General features: G+C 50.1%; 6 protein-coding genes and 1 pseudogene across 6 annotated transcripts; 3 read left to right on the top strand and 4 right to left on the bottom strand.

The window, feature by feature from the left end:
- Positions 1 to 24: 24 nt before the first annotated feature.
- Positions 25 to 1,655, bottom strand: SAPIO_CDS9455 (Alcohol dehydrogenase (NADP(+)); the record flags this gene model as incomplete). The annotated part of the gene is made up of 9 exons (XM_016790847.1): positions 25 to 95; positions 185 to 345; positions 420 to 517; positions 592 to 785; positions 844 to 970; positions 1,239 to 1,323; positions 1,374 to 1,387; positions 1,446 to 1,533; positions 1,609 to 1,655. 9 exons carry the CDS (start codon positions 1,653 to 1,655, stop codon positions 25 to 27), a joined length of 885 nt encoding a protein of 294 aa, XP_016639357.1.
- Positions 1,656 to 2,778: 1,123 nt separating this feature from the next.
- Positions 2,779 to 4,401, top strand: SAPIO_CDS9454 (uncharacterized protein; the record flags this gene model as incomplete). The annotated part of the gene is made up of 2 exons (XM_016790846.1): positions 2,779 to 2,794; positions 2,873 to 4,401. 2 exons carry the CDS (start codon positions 2,779 to 2,781, stop codon positions 4,399 to 4,401), a joined length of 1,545 nt encoding a protein of 514 aa, XP_016639356.1.
- A 463-nt stretch (positions 4,402 to 4,864) lies between these two features.
- SAPIO_CDS9453 (uncharacterized protein) lies at positions 4,865 to 6,271 on the bottom strand (the record flags this gene model as incomplete). Its single annotated transcript, XM_016790845.1, has 3 exons — positions 4,865 to 5,022; positions 5,097 to 5,784; positions 6,047 to 6,271. The coding sequence occupies 3 exons, from the start codon at positions 6,269 to 6,271 to the stop codon at positions 4,865 to 4,867; spliced, it is 1,071 nt and encodes a 356-aa protein (XP_016639355.1).
- A 1,352-nt stretch (positions 6,272 to 7,623) lies between these two features.
- Positions 7,624 to 9,705, top strand: SAPIO_CDS9452 (uncharacterized protein; the record flags this gene model as incomplete). Its single annotated transcript, XM_016790844.1, has 8 exons — positions 7,624 to 7,842; positions 7,906 to 7,988; positions 8,056 to 8,214; positions 8,284 to 8,549; positions 8,623 to 8,823; positions 8,885 to 8,925; positions 8,987 to 9,175; positions 9,241 to 9,705. 8 exons carry the CDS (start codon positions 7,624 to 7,626, stop codon positions 9,703 to 9,705), a joined length of 1,623 nt encoding a protein of 540 aa, XP_016639354.1.
- An 837-nt stretch (positions 9,706 to 10,542) lies between these two features.
- SAPIO_CDS9451 lies at positions 10,543 to 11,097 on the top strand (annotated as a pseudogene; the record flags this gene model as incomplete).
- A 455-nt stretch (positions 11,098 to 11,552) lies between these two features.
- SAPIO_CDS9450 (putative Sulfonate biosynthesis enzyme) lies at positions 11,553 to 12,493 on the bottom strand (the record flags this gene model as incomplete). The annotated part of the gene is made up of 3 exons (XM_016790843.1): positions 11,553 to 12,125; positions 12,183 to 12,300; positions 12,354 to 12,493. 3 exons carry the CDS (start codon positions 12,491 to 12,493, stop codon positions 11,553 to 11,555), a joined length of 831 nt encoding a protein of 276 aa, XP_016639353.1.
- A 533-nt stretch (positions 12,494 to 13,026) lies between these two features.
- SAPIO_CDS9449 (uncharacterized protein) lies at positions 13,027 to 15,619 on the bottom strand (the record flags this gene model as incomplete). The annotated part of the gene is made up of 9 exons (XM_016790842.1): positions 13,027 to 13,270; positions 13,329 to 13,400; positions 13,466 to 13,591; positions 13,656 to 13,809; positions 13,876 to 13,951; positions 14,012 to 14,697; positions 14,758 to 15,005; positions 15,059 to 15,164; positions 15,232 to 15,619. 9 exons carry the CDS (start codon positions 15,617 to 15,619, stop codon positions 13,027 to 13,029), a joined length of 2,100 nt encoding a protein of 699 aa, XP_016639352.1.
- Positions 15,620 to 18,076: the final 2,457 nt, after the last annotated feature.

The raw sequence follows: 18,076 nt of genomic DNA, 5'->3' as shown, positions 1-18,076 counted from the left end.
AAACGCAACAGCATTTACACGTTTTCAAATGACGGTGTTGCTTGTGTTCTTTTCTAGCTCTTCGCCCCAAATGTTGATATCCCACTTAGGGTTAACTTGAAAGAAGCTTTATGTCAGTACCGAATCGTATACCAAACCGCACGTTTTGATGCTGTAAAAACCACAGTTAGAATTAGGCACTTACAAGTGTTGGGGATGTTGTATCGACGAGGAGTTTCGCCTATCTTGTTGATGATGGCAATGTCTTCATCCGCAAGTTTGACTTCTTCGAAGTTTGACTTGATGCGAGAAGCAGTGACGGATTTAGGAATGACGGAGTGTCCCCCAACCTGTGCCCATGCGAGACTGCGATGGCAAATGAGACTTAGTTCTGTGTTCGCCAACAACTGATTGGACGAGGCCAAATTGTTGTGACTTACAGAACTTGCGCCGGGGTTGCGCCGATCTTCTCTGCGATTTGCTTGATAACCGCGTGCTCGAGTAGGAGAGGCTCGCCAATAGTATTGTTGCCGAAGGCCTGCACGACCTCAGGTCAGCAACCAGAAATTTAGGGGAAGCAGTTCCTCAGTAGTATGATGGGGAACGACCCACAGAGTATGCGGTGAGGTGAATATTCTTTCCCTTCGCGTACTTGACGAGCGGATCTTGGGGGAGCAGTGGGTGGCGCTCGACTTGGTTCACCGCCGGAACGACCTCGGTAGAGTCGATGATAGCCTGCAGATGCTCGGGGGCAAAGTTGGAAACTCCGATAGAGCGGACTTTGGACTTTGGAAGGTTGACAAGCGCTATAAAGATGATGTCGGTGAGATCCCATGTTCCCAGTGGTTGTTGGAGACTACTAACCTTTCCAAGTATCCACAATCGACACGCCGCGGTCGATTACGACCTCATTACTTCCTTCGGCGGTTAAGGGAAATAATTTATCGTCACTGGTCTTCGAAAATGCGACGGGCCAGTGAATGAGGTAGAGCTATCACGATAAAATGAGCATGCTGATAATGAGAATGGAGGGTGGAATCCTACGTCAAGATAGTCGAGCTCTAGCTCACGGAGAGTTTGATCCAGAGCTGCTTCCACGTGCTCAGGACGATGAGAGCTTTCAACTCTTCAGTATTAAATGCACTTTGAGAGAAAATGTAAATCGGATCGGAGAAGCCTTACTTGTTCCATAGTTTCGATGTCTGAGGGGCGAAGCTGTCAGGAATGAGCTTTATCCTGGAAGAGGGGACTGTACTTACAATGAAGATGTCCTGTCGTTTAAGGCCAGGGATTTCTGCGAATGCCTTTTTCAATCCCTTGGCAACGTCTGTTTGGTTTTCGTAGCTAATTACAGTCAGCCCTGAGGTGTCTAGGGGATCAACGGATTGACTGACACCTTTGCCAGATCCTGGGTTGAACTGTTAGCACACAGGTAGCTCTCGAGATTTTCCTGCTAGTAAACTTACCAAGTGACGATATCCAGCTTTGAGAGCCTCATATACTCCAACGGATACTTCGCCCGGCGCGGACTGCCAGGTGCCGTAACCGAGGGTGCTTACGCCTATGGTGTCAGTGAGGAGGAGAAGGTGGGAAAGCTCCCAAGACCATCATCTTTGGAAAGTATCTTACGGAATCTCGTGGCCCGAGTTAAGAGTAACCTTCGTGCCGAACGACATTGCAACGTCGAGCTCTAGTTGACTGTTTTTCCTTTTTTTCTCTTTTTTTTTCTTGTCCGTCCTTAGAAGGTGTTGGTGTGTTGATACGTAGGTTCCTCCAATGCGAGGGCAGCTCTGCCTTTTAGGCCATACTTCGGAAATCACGCTCACGGTAAAGCGGTTATCTGGAAAGTGAGATCAATAGAGACCCGGATGGCGCCATGCCTTTTAGACCGTATGGACTAGCCGGCTCAATCACATCAAGCAACTTGAGTTACAGTCTAGCCCATTAAGGTAGTTTCTCGCCGACGAACCAAGCCAGTTCTTTCACCATCTCGAATCGGGTGGGTCAGAGTGGCACATGGCACTTGGGAAAATTTAGCGCTGCGTTAGTTGGTCCATCCGTTGACAAGCATTACCAGGGCCCGTCGCCATCGAGGAAAATGAAAGGGAAGTCTGAATGATATTCGCACCCGTATCGACCCCAGCTAGATTCGATCTCCCTTGCAAATGTATCACGCGCCTTCAAGTCCTGTCGGCTGTGGAATGATTGTGGCGTGTCGTCATTCGCAGTGCTCTTTCCTACGATACGAACATTTCTACTCATAGAAGAGGACAGCCAGTGCGGCCAAGGGTAAACAGAACTGACAGATGTGGTGATGCGCCGCGCCTTGGGTCCCCATCCCACTCTCTTGGTTAGTATCCGGGGAAACATGGCCCATGCATAACCTTAAAACTCAGGATTAAGCCATATTACGCACTAAATCCTCTTGGCTCGCGGCTTTTGTCACGGCGGGAATTACCATTTCAAGGGAATGTGGCTAGGACCAGGAGTGCAACCCGAGCACTCGGGTTGCCAAGAAGAAAGTCGGCAAAGGGGTCGTCTTTCCATGAAAGAGGGTCTGGTGTTCTATAGTTCGCCGAGAAGATTCCACATTCGGTTGCCTTATTGCTATGTTTAGGTCCTGGGTTACACTGGTATACGGGTCGATCGGAGGTGGCAAGTTGGATTACTATGGATGCTGAGTTTGACACTGCGTGTATAAGTATGCGATTCATCAAGGATTCGCTCTCTCTCACACCCAGGAAGTACGTTTACGCTCTATCACTTGAGGAGATCAACGCCATGTTTTGAGAGATCAAGATGCTCGCATATCCTAGTAAGTGTTCCAGACGGCATCTTCCCCCTTTAAAGGCTCGGGACCTTCGAGGCTGATGACTTTTAGTTGTGCTACTAGCAGGAGGGGCGCTTGTCGTGGCCTTGACCTATCCTGTTATCTATTACTTCCTCGACCCGAAAGGTCTTCGAAAATACCCAATCCCTTCGGTAGCAGCGATTACGCCACTATGGCAGATGTACCACAACTGGTATGGTGAGAAATACATTGCGGTCGACAAGGCACACAAACGAGTCGGCAAAGTAGTTCGGCTGGGACCAAATCATGTCTCGTTCTCATCACCGCAAGCCTTCAAGGATATCTATGGCCATGGAACAACTGTCAGGAAGGACATTTTCTATGACAACCAAGCGGCTGGAAACCCAAACATGGCCGATGCCACGGATAAAGAGGTACACAGGAACAAGAGGAGGAATCTAGCGCACGTCTTCTCCCCCGGGAAGATTACTGAAATGGAGCCCCGAGTGATGCAAGTCGTGCGCAAATTACTTCGAGCCGTCGAGATGAAGTCTCGGGGACTGCGCATTGCAGACACCGACCGCTTTCCAGTCAAAGACGGAGTTTTCGACCTCCGCCCTTGGCTGAACATGTTCTCTTACGATGCCATTACCAATGTTTTCTGGTCACAGACGTACGGCTTTCTTGACCGTGGAGATGACGATTGCCCTGCTGAGCGCAGCGATGGTACCATCACCACAGTCCATGCCATGCACACCTTCCATACAGGCGCGGCTCACAGCGTTCTGGTCGGCCACCTCTCACCGTTCTGGTATGACCTTGTGCGCAATAAAATACTGGGTTGGACCGACCGCACCAAGTGTGGCAACACTTTCACAGACATGGCCCGGTACCTCGCTCATAGGCGCCTCGAGAGTCCTCCCCCAGAACCTGATCTCTTCTCGAACCTTCCCACAAGCCCAACTGAGAAGAGAGAAACCCCTATGTCAGACCGGGAAATCATTGCAGAGAGCTCAGTCATGCTCAACGCCGGAAATGATACGACGCAAACTTCCTTGACCAATATCATGTTCTACCTCGCGGGCCACCCAGCAGCACAGAAAAAGTTGCGTTCCATCCTCCGCGAGAGTTTGGACCCAGAGCAGATCCCAGTAGCGCCTTATGAGACTCTTCGCCATATTTCCTATCTGCGCGCCGTCATAGATGAGTCCTTCCGCATGCAGGCGCCGCTTGGTACGGGCCTACCGCGGTTGACGACCAAGCCGATAGTGATAGACGGCGAGTCGATTCCTGCCGGGGTGACGGTGTCAGCACAAACGTGGAGTCTCCATCGTCGGGAAGACCTCTTCCGCCATGCCAATGAATGGATTCCGGAGCGGTGGCTGCCATATTGGGAGGAGTCGACAGAAACAGAGCGCCAAAACCTGAAGGAATACGTGCTTCCGTTTAGTCTGGGGCCGAGGGCGTGCATCGGACGAAACTTGGCATACATGGAGATAAGTATCTGCATTGCTGCGTTGGTTCTGGCGTTCGAGTGGGAACTGCCGGAGAAAGGGCAAGTTTTGAGGCATCATGAACGATTCAACTGCAATCCCATCGAACTGCCAATACGGGCAAAGTATCTACTATGAAGAGCCGCGGCCGGAGAAGCGGTTCCAAGGAACGTGACGTTAGCAAGGGATCGATGTTATTAGTGTTATTAGCCAAGATTGCTTAAGATAGGACAAAAAAAAGAGTTATCATTGTTACATGTCCAAATTTCCGAGCCCAGAAATTCCTCTCCTGTAAGTACGACGAGCAGCCGATCTTGGCTCTCCCTATTCCTTCGCATCAATTGGCTGTACCCAGGAGCTACTCTGTCCGCTCCATATTCTCCAGAGCCGATCACAACATGTTTGATTTGGCCAGGCAGTCTCCTTCATGAAGTCCTGAAGAAAATCGATCAATCTAGTTTGCTCTTCATATCGAGAAAAGAACTGTCCGCACCAGGAGACCAAGTGAGTGCCGTTGATGGAGACCCCAGCATGGTCGCTCGACAATGTGATGGCGCATAGCAATCTGCATTGCGACAGCACTTTCGACTGCAAAGTTGGATTAGAATAGACTTCCAAGCCATTGCGGGTTCGAAGAGTTCAGTCCTGGCTCGACACTCACCTCCATATACCGCGTTATTTCGATTAAATTCATGTCTTTGGGCATCTTATACAAGACCACGAGAACCTTCGCTGCGTAATAGTACTGCCACGCAACAGCTAAGATCTCCGTTAGAATTTAGTTACGCGTTTAGGGCCAAGGGGGGGTTTAGGAACCGAACCATGCCAGGGACTTATGTACTTGATTGTACGAAACGGGTCGTTTTCCGCCTGGTACTCGCTCCATGGCTGAAAAGTCTCAGGGATACTTTCTTGCCACCCCTCTAATAATTTCTCCAGCTCCTCAAGTAGTTCATTTCTTAGTGTTGGTTCCAGTCCTGGATCCCAGCAAGCTGAGCATGTCCTCGCCAGCAGCGCGGTGACACGGTTTGTCCACACCACGTCAGGAGCCGGAGCGGTTCCAACATCGTCCGCAACTAGGGCCATGTCAAACTTACATGGCTCTTCGTTGAGGAATGCGGCACGAAGCTTTTGTCTCATGTACAGCCAGAAGGCAGCAACGCCTAGGGAGGGTCGTGCTTCGGTTTCTGCTTTGCTTATGAGAAGAGACGATGCTCCAGCAAGATGGCAACGTGCGTCATCTTTGACCTCGGAAAACTGCTCTGCCATGCGCAAAATGACAACAGTAGCAAGGAGGATCTCACGGCGAGCCTCATCGCAGGTACTGCTGGTGGGTAATTGTGGAATCAGGGTCGAAATTGCCGTATCTTCGTACACATCTCCCTGAGCCTTGTCGAGTTCACCTCTGCGAGTGAGCACGCGCGATGCGCATGTTAGGCATGCGTAACAAAGCGCTTTGTTTCTCAATGCCATCTGTGGCACCCTCTCGCCGAAGTAACGACTTGGCGAAGCAATATCAAGCTGGCAGATGGAGTTTTAGCGGCAGCTTCCGAATGGGGGAAAATATTAGTTACCGTACCCAATACCCTACGTGCGTGATGTAGAAGCTGAAAACCCTCTCATCTGTACTATCAGAGATAACCCGGCGGAAGCCTGTATCGGCATATGAGTCTGGCGTTGAGGGATCGGAAGCAGGCTGTCTGTGGAGCGGTGGTAGTGGAGTGGAATTGTGAAGTTCGACCCAATTGTTTACGCAAGGTGAACGGTTGCTGTCAGGACTAACAGCGGCAACGGTGCTACTCTCGACTCTTAGCCCGCAAGGGTTTGAAGGGAGTGAGTCTAGTGCTGCGCTGCTACTAGTACAGCCCGACGGCGAAAAGTAGCCTCCGTCGTCATACTCCGGCGTTCTTGCCGGCCCCGGCTCTGGTGAGACACCGCCATGATCTTCTGACATCGAGTTATCGTTAGTTCTAGGAATGGCATTGTTAGGAAAAACTAGGCCTGGCATTTTGTGCCCACCAAGTTGTTGTTGGTTGACACTCGGAGTTATGGAGTTGTGGGCAGCTCCTGTATTCTTCCAAGGACCCAGATCTTCACCAGAACTGTCAACCGACAGTGTGCTATGCCTGAACCTCAAGGTCGGCGGTCGGTAGTCGCAGCTGAGAGGGTATCGGGATCGTCGGCAGCTGGAGCACTTCGGCTTGGCACGGTCACCTGTCGTCGTCAGTCCACTATTAACAGAGGGGCTCTTTTCGTTCGCCTGAGGGCAAGCCATACAGCGCAAATGCCGTTCACGGCAGGGTGTGCTAAACGAGACACAAGTCAGCCTGTTCCAGCCAATCCATGAAGACGGATGGCCCTATCGACTTACCACCCGGGTTTACGAGCCTTCTTTGTGGATAAGTCCGTTGTCGACATGGTTCCGACCATTCGAATCCTGGGGGCGGGTCTAGGTCCCAAGGGGCTGGTCGTGTTGTGGGTCTGAAGTGTGAAATTCCGGGGACGAAATGAAGTTGGATCTCGAAAGGTTAAGAACTCGCCGAGCTGATAACGATCCAGAAATGAATAACCACTACAAGACGCATGGAGATGCGGGGGAAGGGTTTTAAGGCTCAGGTGGGACCAGGAGATTGGTTCATACTTCGCGTTTGGGACCTTTGACTTGGTTCTGGCACTACTTTTTTGGTCAATTCCCCATCATCTAACTTCTATTGATCTCCTGCCGAGGCCAGGACCCCTCTTCTCTCCACTCCAATACCAGCCAAGGTGCTTAATCAAGTCTAGTTTAGGTTTCTAGTGCGAATTAGATCGTCTCGCTAATCACAAACTCTTCGCGCACCGAAGGTAGATGGATGGGCGGGCCCGATCTCGACCTGTGATTATTGTCACGCGCGGGCATGGCGACGATTCAGGGATGGACCAATTCTCCATAATTGGACTAGAAATTTGAGCCATGCCAGAGCTTCACAAACTAGGAAACCTTTCAACTTCACCCCGCAAAAAAAGATCTGGGGAAAATAGTGTGCTGCCGGGTCCCGACCGGATCCTTTCCGGATCCGGTAAATCTCGGCGAGATCTTGAAGGTCCCCGCATGCTTTCCCCAGCGATACCCGCATGAAGCATGGAGGGGTTTATTCCCTTTTGTTGGAACTGGTAGACGTCCGTGCCTAGACTCTAGAACGACGGAGCTATCAGGAGCCCTAAAAAAATCCGCAACATCTTCACCGGCTCGGAGCTATATATTGTCGTGCATGGAATGTCTCGATGGACATCAACAGCATCTCTCGTCTCTCATACCGTACCTCGATACGGATCATTGTTTCCTAAAACCATCTTTTCTACCTTCGCCTGCTGGTAGCCATGTCCGAAAAACTTCAGAGCGAGCTCGTTGAATCGAACTCGGACCAGGCCTCGGGCCGAGTCGAGTCAGCTCCCAAAACGAGCGTCGCAAATGTGGATGTCAACGCGCCTCGCGCGAGATACGCCTTTGGATACCAAGGCAAAACCTTGATGAGAACCATTTCGACTTGTGGTGCCATTGGCTTCCTCCTGTTCGGTTATGATCAGGGTGTCCTCGGGGTAGGTATCTCCTCTCCCTAAAATCGAGACTCTGCTTAACAGTGTTTTTGACTCGCATCACAGGGCATCAACACCTCTCAAGACTTCCTTGACCAGATGGATAACCCATCAAACAGCTTGCTTGGGACGATCAATGCAATCTACGAGTAGGTTGCGACCGTCATATGCTAGTAAGGCTTTGGGTCTCTTCTAATTCGCCTTTCTGTCAAACAGAATCGGTTGCTTTGTCGGAGCCATCAACGTCTTCCTCGTTGGCGAGAAGCTTGGTCGGCGAAAGTGTCTTTACATCGGAGCCGTACTCATGGCCATCGGTGCCATTATCCAGGCTACATCTTTCCATGTCCCTCAGATGATTGTTGGCCGAATTGTTTGGTGAGTTTTATCACACTTACCTCTCACCATCTAACACTTTCAATGTTGCCTAATAACCCTCTATTGCAGTGGATGGGGTAACGGCTTCAACACAGCAACGACACCGCTCTGGGTAAGCGAGCTTAGTCCCGCCAAGTCCCGCGGACGTCTAGTGGCCGTAGAGGGTAGCCTGATCGCCTTCGGCATTGTAATTGCTTGCTACTTCAACATTGGCATGTATTATGCCAACGGGCCGGTCGTCTGGAGAACGCCAATCGCAGCCCAGCTTATCTTCATTATTGCCCAAGTTGCCCTTGTGGTGATCCTGCCAGAGTCCCCTCGATGGCTATCCAAGCGTGAGTTAAGACTTAGAAAACACAAAGGAGAAAAACGGGGTTGACGCAGAGGCTGATTTCATGATTACAACAGATGGCCGCCACCAGGAAGCTATCGATATTCTAGCCCAACTTAAGGGTCCTAATACGCCGCTTGACGACCCTGCTGTTTTGAGCAAGAAAGCGGAAATTGACCAGGTCTTGTCGGTTGAGCAGGCGGACGGTCCGATGAGGGTTAAGGAGTATATCAGCAGTGGGCCTCTCAAGATCCGTCGGCGGTACCTTCTAGCTATCGGTATGCCACTCCCTTTCCTCGCGTTCGTTTCGATTGAGCTGACCATGTGAATGTGGTACAGGCGTCCAGGTTATGCAGCAGCTTAGCGGAATTAACCTCTTGGTAAGTATATATTATGCCTTGTAAACTCAAGCCCCAAAATCTTCTGACATGTCTTCGTAAGGTCTACTATTTCCCTCACATCCTCACTTCCGACCTTGGTCAAAGCCACGCTACCGCCCTTCAACTCGCCGCCGGGCTCGCAGCCACGTATTGGGTGTTCAGCCTAATCCCTTGGTTCTGGCTAGATAGAATAAGCCGCCGTATGCCTCTCATCGGCGGAGCCATTGTCTGCTCTTTCTGCTTTTTAATCGTGCGTGTGCTGGCTATTTTCCCTTTCCGACTCCATCACTTCTGCTTACACTACTCTCTCTGCAGGCCGCCATCCTCCAAAGCAGCCCTACCGACGGGCGTATCAAGGCGTCACTGGCCTTTTTCTTCCTCTTCGAAGCGGTCTTCGCGATTGGATGGCTCCCAGTTCCCTGGCTCTATCCAGCGGAGATCATGCCTCTACGCCACCGTACTCAGAGCGCTGCAATCGCCACTGCCGCAGATTGGATTTTTAACTACATGATCGTGCAAATCACGCCGATCATGATCGGAAACATCCGCTGGAAGTCGTATCTTGTCTTCTTTGTTTTGAACTTCTGCCATGGCATTATTGTTTTCCTGTTCTACCACGAGACTTCAGGACGCTCGCTCGAGGAGATGGACTCGATGTTTCTTGGCGATAATGACCGAGTGTTTGTTGTTGACAAGAAGGGCAAGCTCCTTCCTGGTTTCCGCGGACGCTACGATGGCAAAGACGAGTATGATGTTGCCGAGGTTGGCCAGAAGAATTAGGTGTGATCAATAAGGAAAAGGCGGCATTAGCATAGCATCGGCCGCATTCTATCCAACTTACGCCCTGAGTGAGGCTTCTCCGGGGCCTTGAGGGCTGTCCTTGAGGGCTCTATTCTTCTCATCTAACTGCAATAATAATAATAGTTCTTCATTCACCATTCTCGTGTATTACTATGCATTACTCTTATCATTCACCCTCTGTCTTCGACCTAGAAGCACGACGTAAGCGTCTCTCCAGCCTCGAGGCAGAGTGCCAACGAGTACATGGACCATGAGGATTGTCCAGGGAGGAATATGTACGAAGACGTAATAATAATCAAGGAAAGGGAGATCTGAAGGGGCTTGTATTTTCTCCGCAGTTTAGACTTTTCTTTTTTCCCTTTCAACTTATTTATATCGAGGGCTTTCTCTTTCGATATGTTTAACGCGTAACATTTGCGAGGCCACAATGACGCAGACGTCAGCCAAAGAATACGGCTGAGGCAATTCGCAGAGTCAGGACGGCCAAAGAGGCAAAAGTGGAGTTTGTGGCAGTGGAAGAATAAGCAATTCGGGGGCTTTTTGACCCCGATCGTACTCGATAAGCTAAAAGCTTGGCCAAAAAAGTAGCCCGTTTGGGAAAAGATTTGGCAGATCGACCTTGTGGATTGCTTCAGCCCTCGCCATGACCGAACATGACCACTTTGAAATCCGCGCCCCAATTCTGATTCATGATATAAAGAGACAGAATCGACAGGGAGATGGAAAAGCTGAAAGTTGATTCTGCTTTTACCAAGGAACTCCTGGAAGATACTACTCTACCCTTAGATTTTTTGCATTGCAACTTTTATATCTCCCATGACCAGTTCAATGTCGTTCCCAGCCCCTACAATACGTCTTGCCATCGAGAAGGCTGGAAAGGATAATTTGGTTATAACCCAACAATCCGGCGCCCTTGGCGGCGACGTTTTGTTATACTCGATTCATCAATCAGACGCAAAGCCACACGTCACTATAACTCGAGCCAACGATCTCAGAGATGTAGTCGGAACCATCTCATTCCACTCGCTCTCCTCCAAAATCGAAACCACACTTCGCGGCGAGCCTATCCAACTCAAGCGGAAGGACCTTTTCGCAGACGCTCACTCCTTCCGTCATCACTCGGTAGGGGAGATGCATTGGAAAGAGTCCAGCTTTCTCGGCAGCGGCGTAATCCTCAGGGATTCTCAGAAGCGCAACATCTGCAGGTATCGTAAACGACACGGATTCGAGATGCTCGTACCGATTCCTGATCAGAATTTTATGGACCTTGTGGTCGTGACGGGGTTTGCCGCCGCTGAATACCGCCGGAGGTCGAATAAGGACTGGGACGAGGTGTTGAAGGAGACGATTAAAGACATTGCCGGTGTTTGAGAATAGAAAAGCATGAACCTCAGGTCCTGGTGGTTAGCGGCTTCCACCAGTCTACCCTCCATCCACTCCTGGGTTGGGTTTCCAAGAATGCCCAAGATGTTATCGGATTACCAAGTGCGAATGAACATTTATATTACATAGTAGATTATAATGCAATTTCATTCAAATATTATGGACCTACATCCCTGACGCAAAGAGCACAGTGAGATGCATCCGCCAAACGCGAATGAAACAAGAATATCTACCACTAGGTTTTGTAAGGATTCGTGCCGTCAACTTTCAAGTTACTATCGGTTACTACGCTCCTCTTCGACACCCAATCAACCAGCCGCGTCCCAGTGAACTATTAACAGCTGCATACTGGATAGTTCTCGATCCTATATCTCACGAGTGTCGGTATCGGATTTATTAACCAGGCGGCCAGGCAGCATAAGGAGTCCACTTAAGGTAGGTATCTATGGGAACGTCGTGATTTTGCCAAACGTGTCCGCCATGCCCCAGATTCCCGTCCTCAAGCAGCTGAGCTGAACAATCTGCGAATGATCCACAAACAAGTTGACGTGGGCCCCAAACTCCCGGATATACCAGTTAAAAACCGGCGGGTCAGCTGCCTCGAACATGACCTTTTCCGGCGGCAAGTCCCTCAATATCTGTTGAATGACGTCCGTTCGCCAGCTTTTCACGTTCTCAGTGATGCCTTCGCTCTCGATCATGATACGCTCTACGCCGGCATCGATGAAGCGCTTTCCCATTTGGATAATCTTGGCTGGGTCTGATGTCCCGAAGCTCTCGAGCTCTTCGGCGGAAGTGTCTCCTCCAGCGCCGAACTGGATTCCACACTCAGGCTTGGCGATTAAGCCGGCGTTATGGACTCTGTCAACAACACGGAGCCAATCATCGGGCGGGATCGAAAGAAACCCCGACGAAACTTCAATGACGTCGAAGCCTACTTCTTTGCATTTTTGAAGGTACCTGTCCACTGCCGAATGAGCATCAGATTGCGTGAGGACGTGCTCAATCCATCCGCCCTATTTGAAATTCAGTAAGCGTCTGCCAAAGGTAAACGCCTTGTTATGACTACTCACGGTAGACACATAGGCATTATTCGTATGACAAAGGTCTATCATCTCTCGCAGTCGGTCCTCGGGGAAGAGTGAGAATGATCCGCCGGCAAATTTGACCCCATCAACGTGATACCCCATGCTACAAATCCGTTAGCGATTCACATATTTAAACCACAGCTCACGGGGACTTACGTCTCAAAGACATCCTCTAGGTGGCGCTTGCCCATAGCGGAATAATAAGGGCCTCGAATTTCAGTAACACCAACTTTTCTGGGCTTCAGTGGGCGGACATTGTGTCGGATGAATCCGAAACCATTTGGATCCTCGATCATGATTGTCGGGTCTTGTTCTGGCGCTTTCTTTCCCGACGTACATGACATTTGACGGAAACATGATGCTGTTGCCCTCCTAATAACTGGGACAGGTTTCGGCCCGAACAGAGGGAACCGCGCCATAGAATTTCGGATCGACAACATTTTTTGTATTTCGTCAATGTTGATGTCTTCCGCAAAGGAAAGGTTGAGGGTAAGATGAACATTAACTGATGTGAGAGACACCTACATGTTATATATCAATACTTCCTCCGATCTCGCCGAACGGCAAAGTTGGATGATATCTCAAGTCATGTTGATGTCATGTTGCCACCTCATCCCAGTGAGATGTCTGCGCCAACTTTTGAGCAACCAATAGAAAACCATTGACAATATTCCTTTTTTCTTTTCTATACCGAATACGATAATGCTGGTGTCATAGCCTCTATCGGGCTGTATGTACATGAATGATGGAATATAAAACAAAATGAATGGAGAAGAATCATGAAGAGGAAGAAGAATGAGTTTCCGCAAATTTCGCCAGCCACCAGCCATTAGAGCAATGCGATGGACTCGTCCAGGGTAAACGAAACGGGGGATCCACTGAGCGTTGTCCAAATGATCAGTGGTTCCTCTCCGACCTTGTCGTCTCGAGACTCGCCGTCCTCCGTTCTGGCTGCGCCGGGGAATGTCACGGGGATCGGAACATCGCATGTGTTGTCGTTGGCGGTAACCGTTACTCCGACGATGCTGGTGCCGTCGTCGGAGTAGTTATACGCCAAGTTAGGGTTGCATTGGCTATGGAGTTGAGTCAATAAGATTCGGGGGTTTCCTTCGAATGGAGTGGATAACGTACTCTAGTGCCATACGATCTAGAAATAGCTGGGCGATGTCGTCATGCTTCAATGTGCGGATAGGCCAGTTTGTCCTACGTTGAAAGGTCAACATTTTCCCGATGGCCTTTTGAGTGGAATAACAAACTGGGTCACTTACAGCCGCGTCAGCTCCTGAGTAATAGACTCGACCCAGATCTGGAGCAGCGAGAAGGTACCAGTTTCGGAGCCGATGGTAACTTCTTCCACATCGCTTTGGTGCATATTGGCTTGATGGAACATGTATCTGTGAACGGTTAGTCTCTGGTCTTTCATCGAGCAGGCCTCCACAGGAGTCGTCTTTCACATACGGGTCCTGCTGCAATCCCAATAGGTAGCGGACGTTGGTCCTAACTTCGTTTGCAAGGAGATCATCGAAAGTAACGTCCTCGCTGATGGTAGTCGTATGGATCCACTGGAGGACGGTGCACTCTGGCGACGCGCAGTTGTAGTAGATGTTTGTAGCTTGGTCCATTAGTCAAAATATCCAATCCAGAACTCGTTCCGATGAAAAGAAGAAATTCCACTTACCCCATCGAGGAACAATAACTAGGCCAGGGTACCCATTATCCTCCTCGTTGGAGATCTTGGGCCAGAATGGGCTCTCCTGTGCGTATTTGTTAGCCACGAGAGGTTTGGCTGGCAGAGAACGTGCAATGTCAATTACCGAATTTCGAAGAACCGGTCGGGTGTTGTCACCAACAACATGCACGATTCCATTATCAAGCCACGCCTGAATAACGTCCGCGTTGTGTAGACCGGTAATAGCAGGCGGTACGATGCCGGAACCCGAGAACATCGGAGCAGCAGAAATCCCCACTTGATTGAGCCAGTCTCTGTTGAAGGCAATCTCGCGCCATGCATCGTCGTACGTTGCATTGTTCAGCTCCAGGTGGGTAAACGTGTGCGAGACGTGAGAAAAGACGTCGCGGTTTCTCGGGACCATAAACCAAGACGCAAGTGGGTCGATCTCGCAGCACTCGAGGGCCCAGGGGTAATCCAGCAAGTCTGGAGGCCAGAGACTGGTGCCAGTGCCGGGAGGCTTCATGAATTCCAGATCGGTATCGGGGGGAGATTCGTAGTCCACTGCATCTTTGGGATCACAAATCTCCCAGCCATAATCTGTGTCGGTAGCAGTGATGATATCGCCGTTACCATTATGGCACATTTCGATGAAATAGTTGGACCCCGGGGGGAGGCGTGTGTTGAGCTCAGCCTGCCACTTCTTGTGCGCATCCAGATCATCCGTGATGATTCGGAACTCCGGTCCCTCGCCTTGGGGGGTGTAAAGCGGAGTTTCCAGATGGACATCGTCCACTTGAGTGTTGAGGTGTATCTTCCGCTTTCCAACAACTGATACAAAAGTCAGCCTGAGTCGCGATAAGAGAAGTGCGGTAAAGGAAAACATCTTACAGAGGCCTCGCGTTATCCAGTGAATGTACGCATGCTGCAAATAATTCGACACCAGCGCCCAGTCGGTTGCCCATCCTATGAAAAAAACCATTTGCTCGCGGTTCCCAATGCGGTTGATAATGGCCGCAGTGCCGGGCTCCTCGAAGAATTGCCCAGCAGGGCCAAACTCTGCGATCTGCCAGGCAATGGACTCATCAGTAATAACTGCCGGGTAGTGCCAGATGGCCTCGGTGCTCAAATCCTCTTCACTAAAATATGATGTTAACAACTGGCGAGAGATGCCCCGGGCATTCCCACTTACGTCTTAAGATTCGCTGTGGGGAATCCAGTAGCATTTGTGAGGCTAATATACTGCTCTACACCGTCTTCGCAGCAGCCTGAGCCTGCAGGGTGTTGTGCTCTAGTACCTATTTTCACCTAGTTAGCAGCTTCCACATAAAAGAGCCTCCTCCCTCTAGGACTATGTCCACTTACCAAATTCAGCGCTCGGGAAAGAGTCCAGCCTCACCATCCGAACACTAAAGAGCTCCTGGTAATCATACAGCGCCTTCCATTGTTCGTCCGTAAGAGCACTCCGCCAATGATCTTCATAGTCGTAGCCAACTTCACTCAAAATAATGAAGCCGCCATACTTGCCCTCCGTTTCCGAAATTGTTAACTCTGGCAGCTCTATTCCCTCCACAGGCACTAGAACGACCTCATACGGGATTCCGTAACCCCGGAGGCCATATGATCCCGACGTAGCCGCGGCCTCGTCTCGAGCGAATATTAAAATCGTGCTGGAGGCGCTAAGGGCAGCATCTGCTAGCGTTGCATAGAGGGTGAGCAGTGCCCCCACTGTGGGAAGAGATCTGAAATACATTGCGATTAAAATGATAGATGGAGATGCGGTCGAGCCAGAAGGTGTATAGGGGTGATGCAGATGATGTAGTGACCAGGTTTATAAGAATCAGACTCCCCAAGTCGTACAGAAACGCGATCCCAATCCCAGCCTCGGAAATAGAAATCTATTCGCTCTTTAGTAACATCCTGTCAAGACAGATGACCAACCAAGATATACTAGGTGAACAAGGAAAAATGAGGGCACGACGGTGTGGCAACTGAGCGAATTTACTCGGCAGGCCAGTTCCGGGTGGGAGGAGCATGCAGGTGCAAGGAACAAAAGGACCAGGAACGGGCAGCTAGATAGGACCTGTAGGTAAAAGGGGGGAAGGGTCACAAGCAGTCAGGTACAGGGAAAAGAAGGGGAAAAAAGGGAAAGAAATCAAAAAGAAAAAGGAATGGAAGAGGTGCTAGAAGCACTTCCAGTGGCAGGAAACCCTCAAAGAAATTGCTCGATGTCGAATCTCTTGGCGTTCGTCCACTTCTTCCAGGGCGTGGAAGGCCTGGACCGCCGACTCTAGATCGGCCAAGACGGCTCTTAAAATTTGACGAGAGCAAGATTCGAGATGCGTAGGCCCATCGCAATTCGGTCGTCTAAACGCACGAGGGTCATATGAACACCGCTTCAAATCTCCGGGTGCTGTTGTATCACACGAGAAGCAAGTCTAGACGTGAACCGAGTCCATAAGCCCCGAGTCTAAAGAAAATGAATCCCCAGCCAAAGCCCACGCATTCAGAAAGCAAAGGAGGAATTGGCGAGGGGGGATTGGAATCTTGGAGCGTTGGTGAGAAGAATACGACGGACTGCAGCTCCCGCCTAAAGGGCATCCCGCATCGGGCAAACTACTGGTCTTACCGGGAGAATGATTGTTAATTGAGCTCACAGGGCAAATTAATTAACAAGCCGAACTGCCTGTGGCCAATCTCACGAGTCATTCGTATATAATGGGGATTTCATTTATAAGTGATATTATCAGCGAGAATTTTGCTAGGGAAGACGGCAGGGACGGTCGCCGACTCGCCGCCAATCTTGTCGCACATGGACATCGTTGCATTGATGCAATTACGTTGATGGGCGATCCTCTGGAACGGGTTAAAGAGAAAGAGATCGATTCGGATTAATTGAATGGCCCGTCCGAATTCCGGAACCTTGTACTGTTTCCGTTGCTGTCCCCGCCGTCTGGGATTGGGTGAAGACGTGGACGCCTCCATCATGAACATTAGTCTCCCATTAGACATACGTGGCCCCCCACAGTTCCCAGTGGCTAAACGGATTGACAAGACTGTTTCTAGAACATTTGTTCTTTGGGCACCTTTTGTCCTGCGCCCTTGGAGACGGGTGAATTGCGACCGTGGAACACGGTATCGTTCCGAGTTCCGAGTCACCAGTGCCGGTCTCCGATCGTGGCGTCCTAGACCCTGTTTGATGCTTTCAAGAACGGCTGTCACGGCATCGAAGCAAGATTTCCTAGTTTTCCTTCATGATGGATGTGAAATGATGCCTAATTTTGAAGCCAACTTTAGTTTCGTAAGGCGATGCCGTCTCAGAGATCATGAGAAAAAGGCACTGAATGCGGACGCCTCCGCTAATTATTCACGCTTGCTGCCCAAAGCCCTCGCAGTACACCCCTTTCTCGGCTCCTATCCCACATTGGCCATCGTGGATCCGTCCTCCTCGTTCGTGTCGTGAATAGTGATGGAGGCGAATATGGGGTATATCCCCCCGAGACCAAGCACTTCATAACATTCTCCTCGGGTGTGACATAAACGAGAGTAAAAATAACAAGAGCGAAACTAGACATCAACTGTGCCGAGCGTCAACTGGATAACTTCCATGTCCCATTTACACGACGTGCTAGTATCGAAAACGAGGCTCATTTTTTTTTTTTTTTTCACTAATAATTTGATGATTCCCTTCCTCGATATTTCGATAAAACTGGTTGCAAGTCGTGATGATGGTTTTCATTTCTCGAGAATCCCCTTCTCGCATTCCATGTCGCCAATTATTCTCCAGTCCTATCCAGGATTTCAGATTCCAATCAAGAGGTCTCTTTCACCACTCTCGCTTCTATTTGTGTCACGGATCTTCGATCTTTGATACTGCCATGGACATTACCCACCATCTCTACCACCCTTGACAGACGCTTCACCCCTGCTCAGGGGAGGGATCTCGCTAGGCGACGTCCTTGAGGATGTTGATATCACTGGGGAGTTGGGCTTCCCCGGAAAGCGAAATGAGTTTTGGCTTTACCTCTGTGCCCAGCGCCAGCAATCGCCGAAGCCGAAGACCTAGTATCGTCAGGTTTCTCCTCCCTTGTAATGTTGGGGACGACTTTCACCATAGAAACATCAACGGAAAACCGCACGTTCAGGAGGCGTATCGTACGTGTCGATGCAACAAAACTGCTCTGATATGTTTATTCCTTGATTCTTTGGC

Source organism: Scedosporium apiospermum, assembly GCF_000732125.1.
Source record: "Scedosporium apiospermum strain IHEM 14462 chromosome Unknown SEQ_SAPIO_0143, whole genome shotgun sequence".
NCBI classification, from domain to species: Eukaryota; Fungi; Ascomycota; class Sordariomycetes; order Microascales; family Microascaceae; genus Scedosporium; species Scedosporium apiospermum.
Note: the sequence above shows the minus strand (reverse complement) of the source record. Positions and strands in the feature narration are given on the sequence as shown.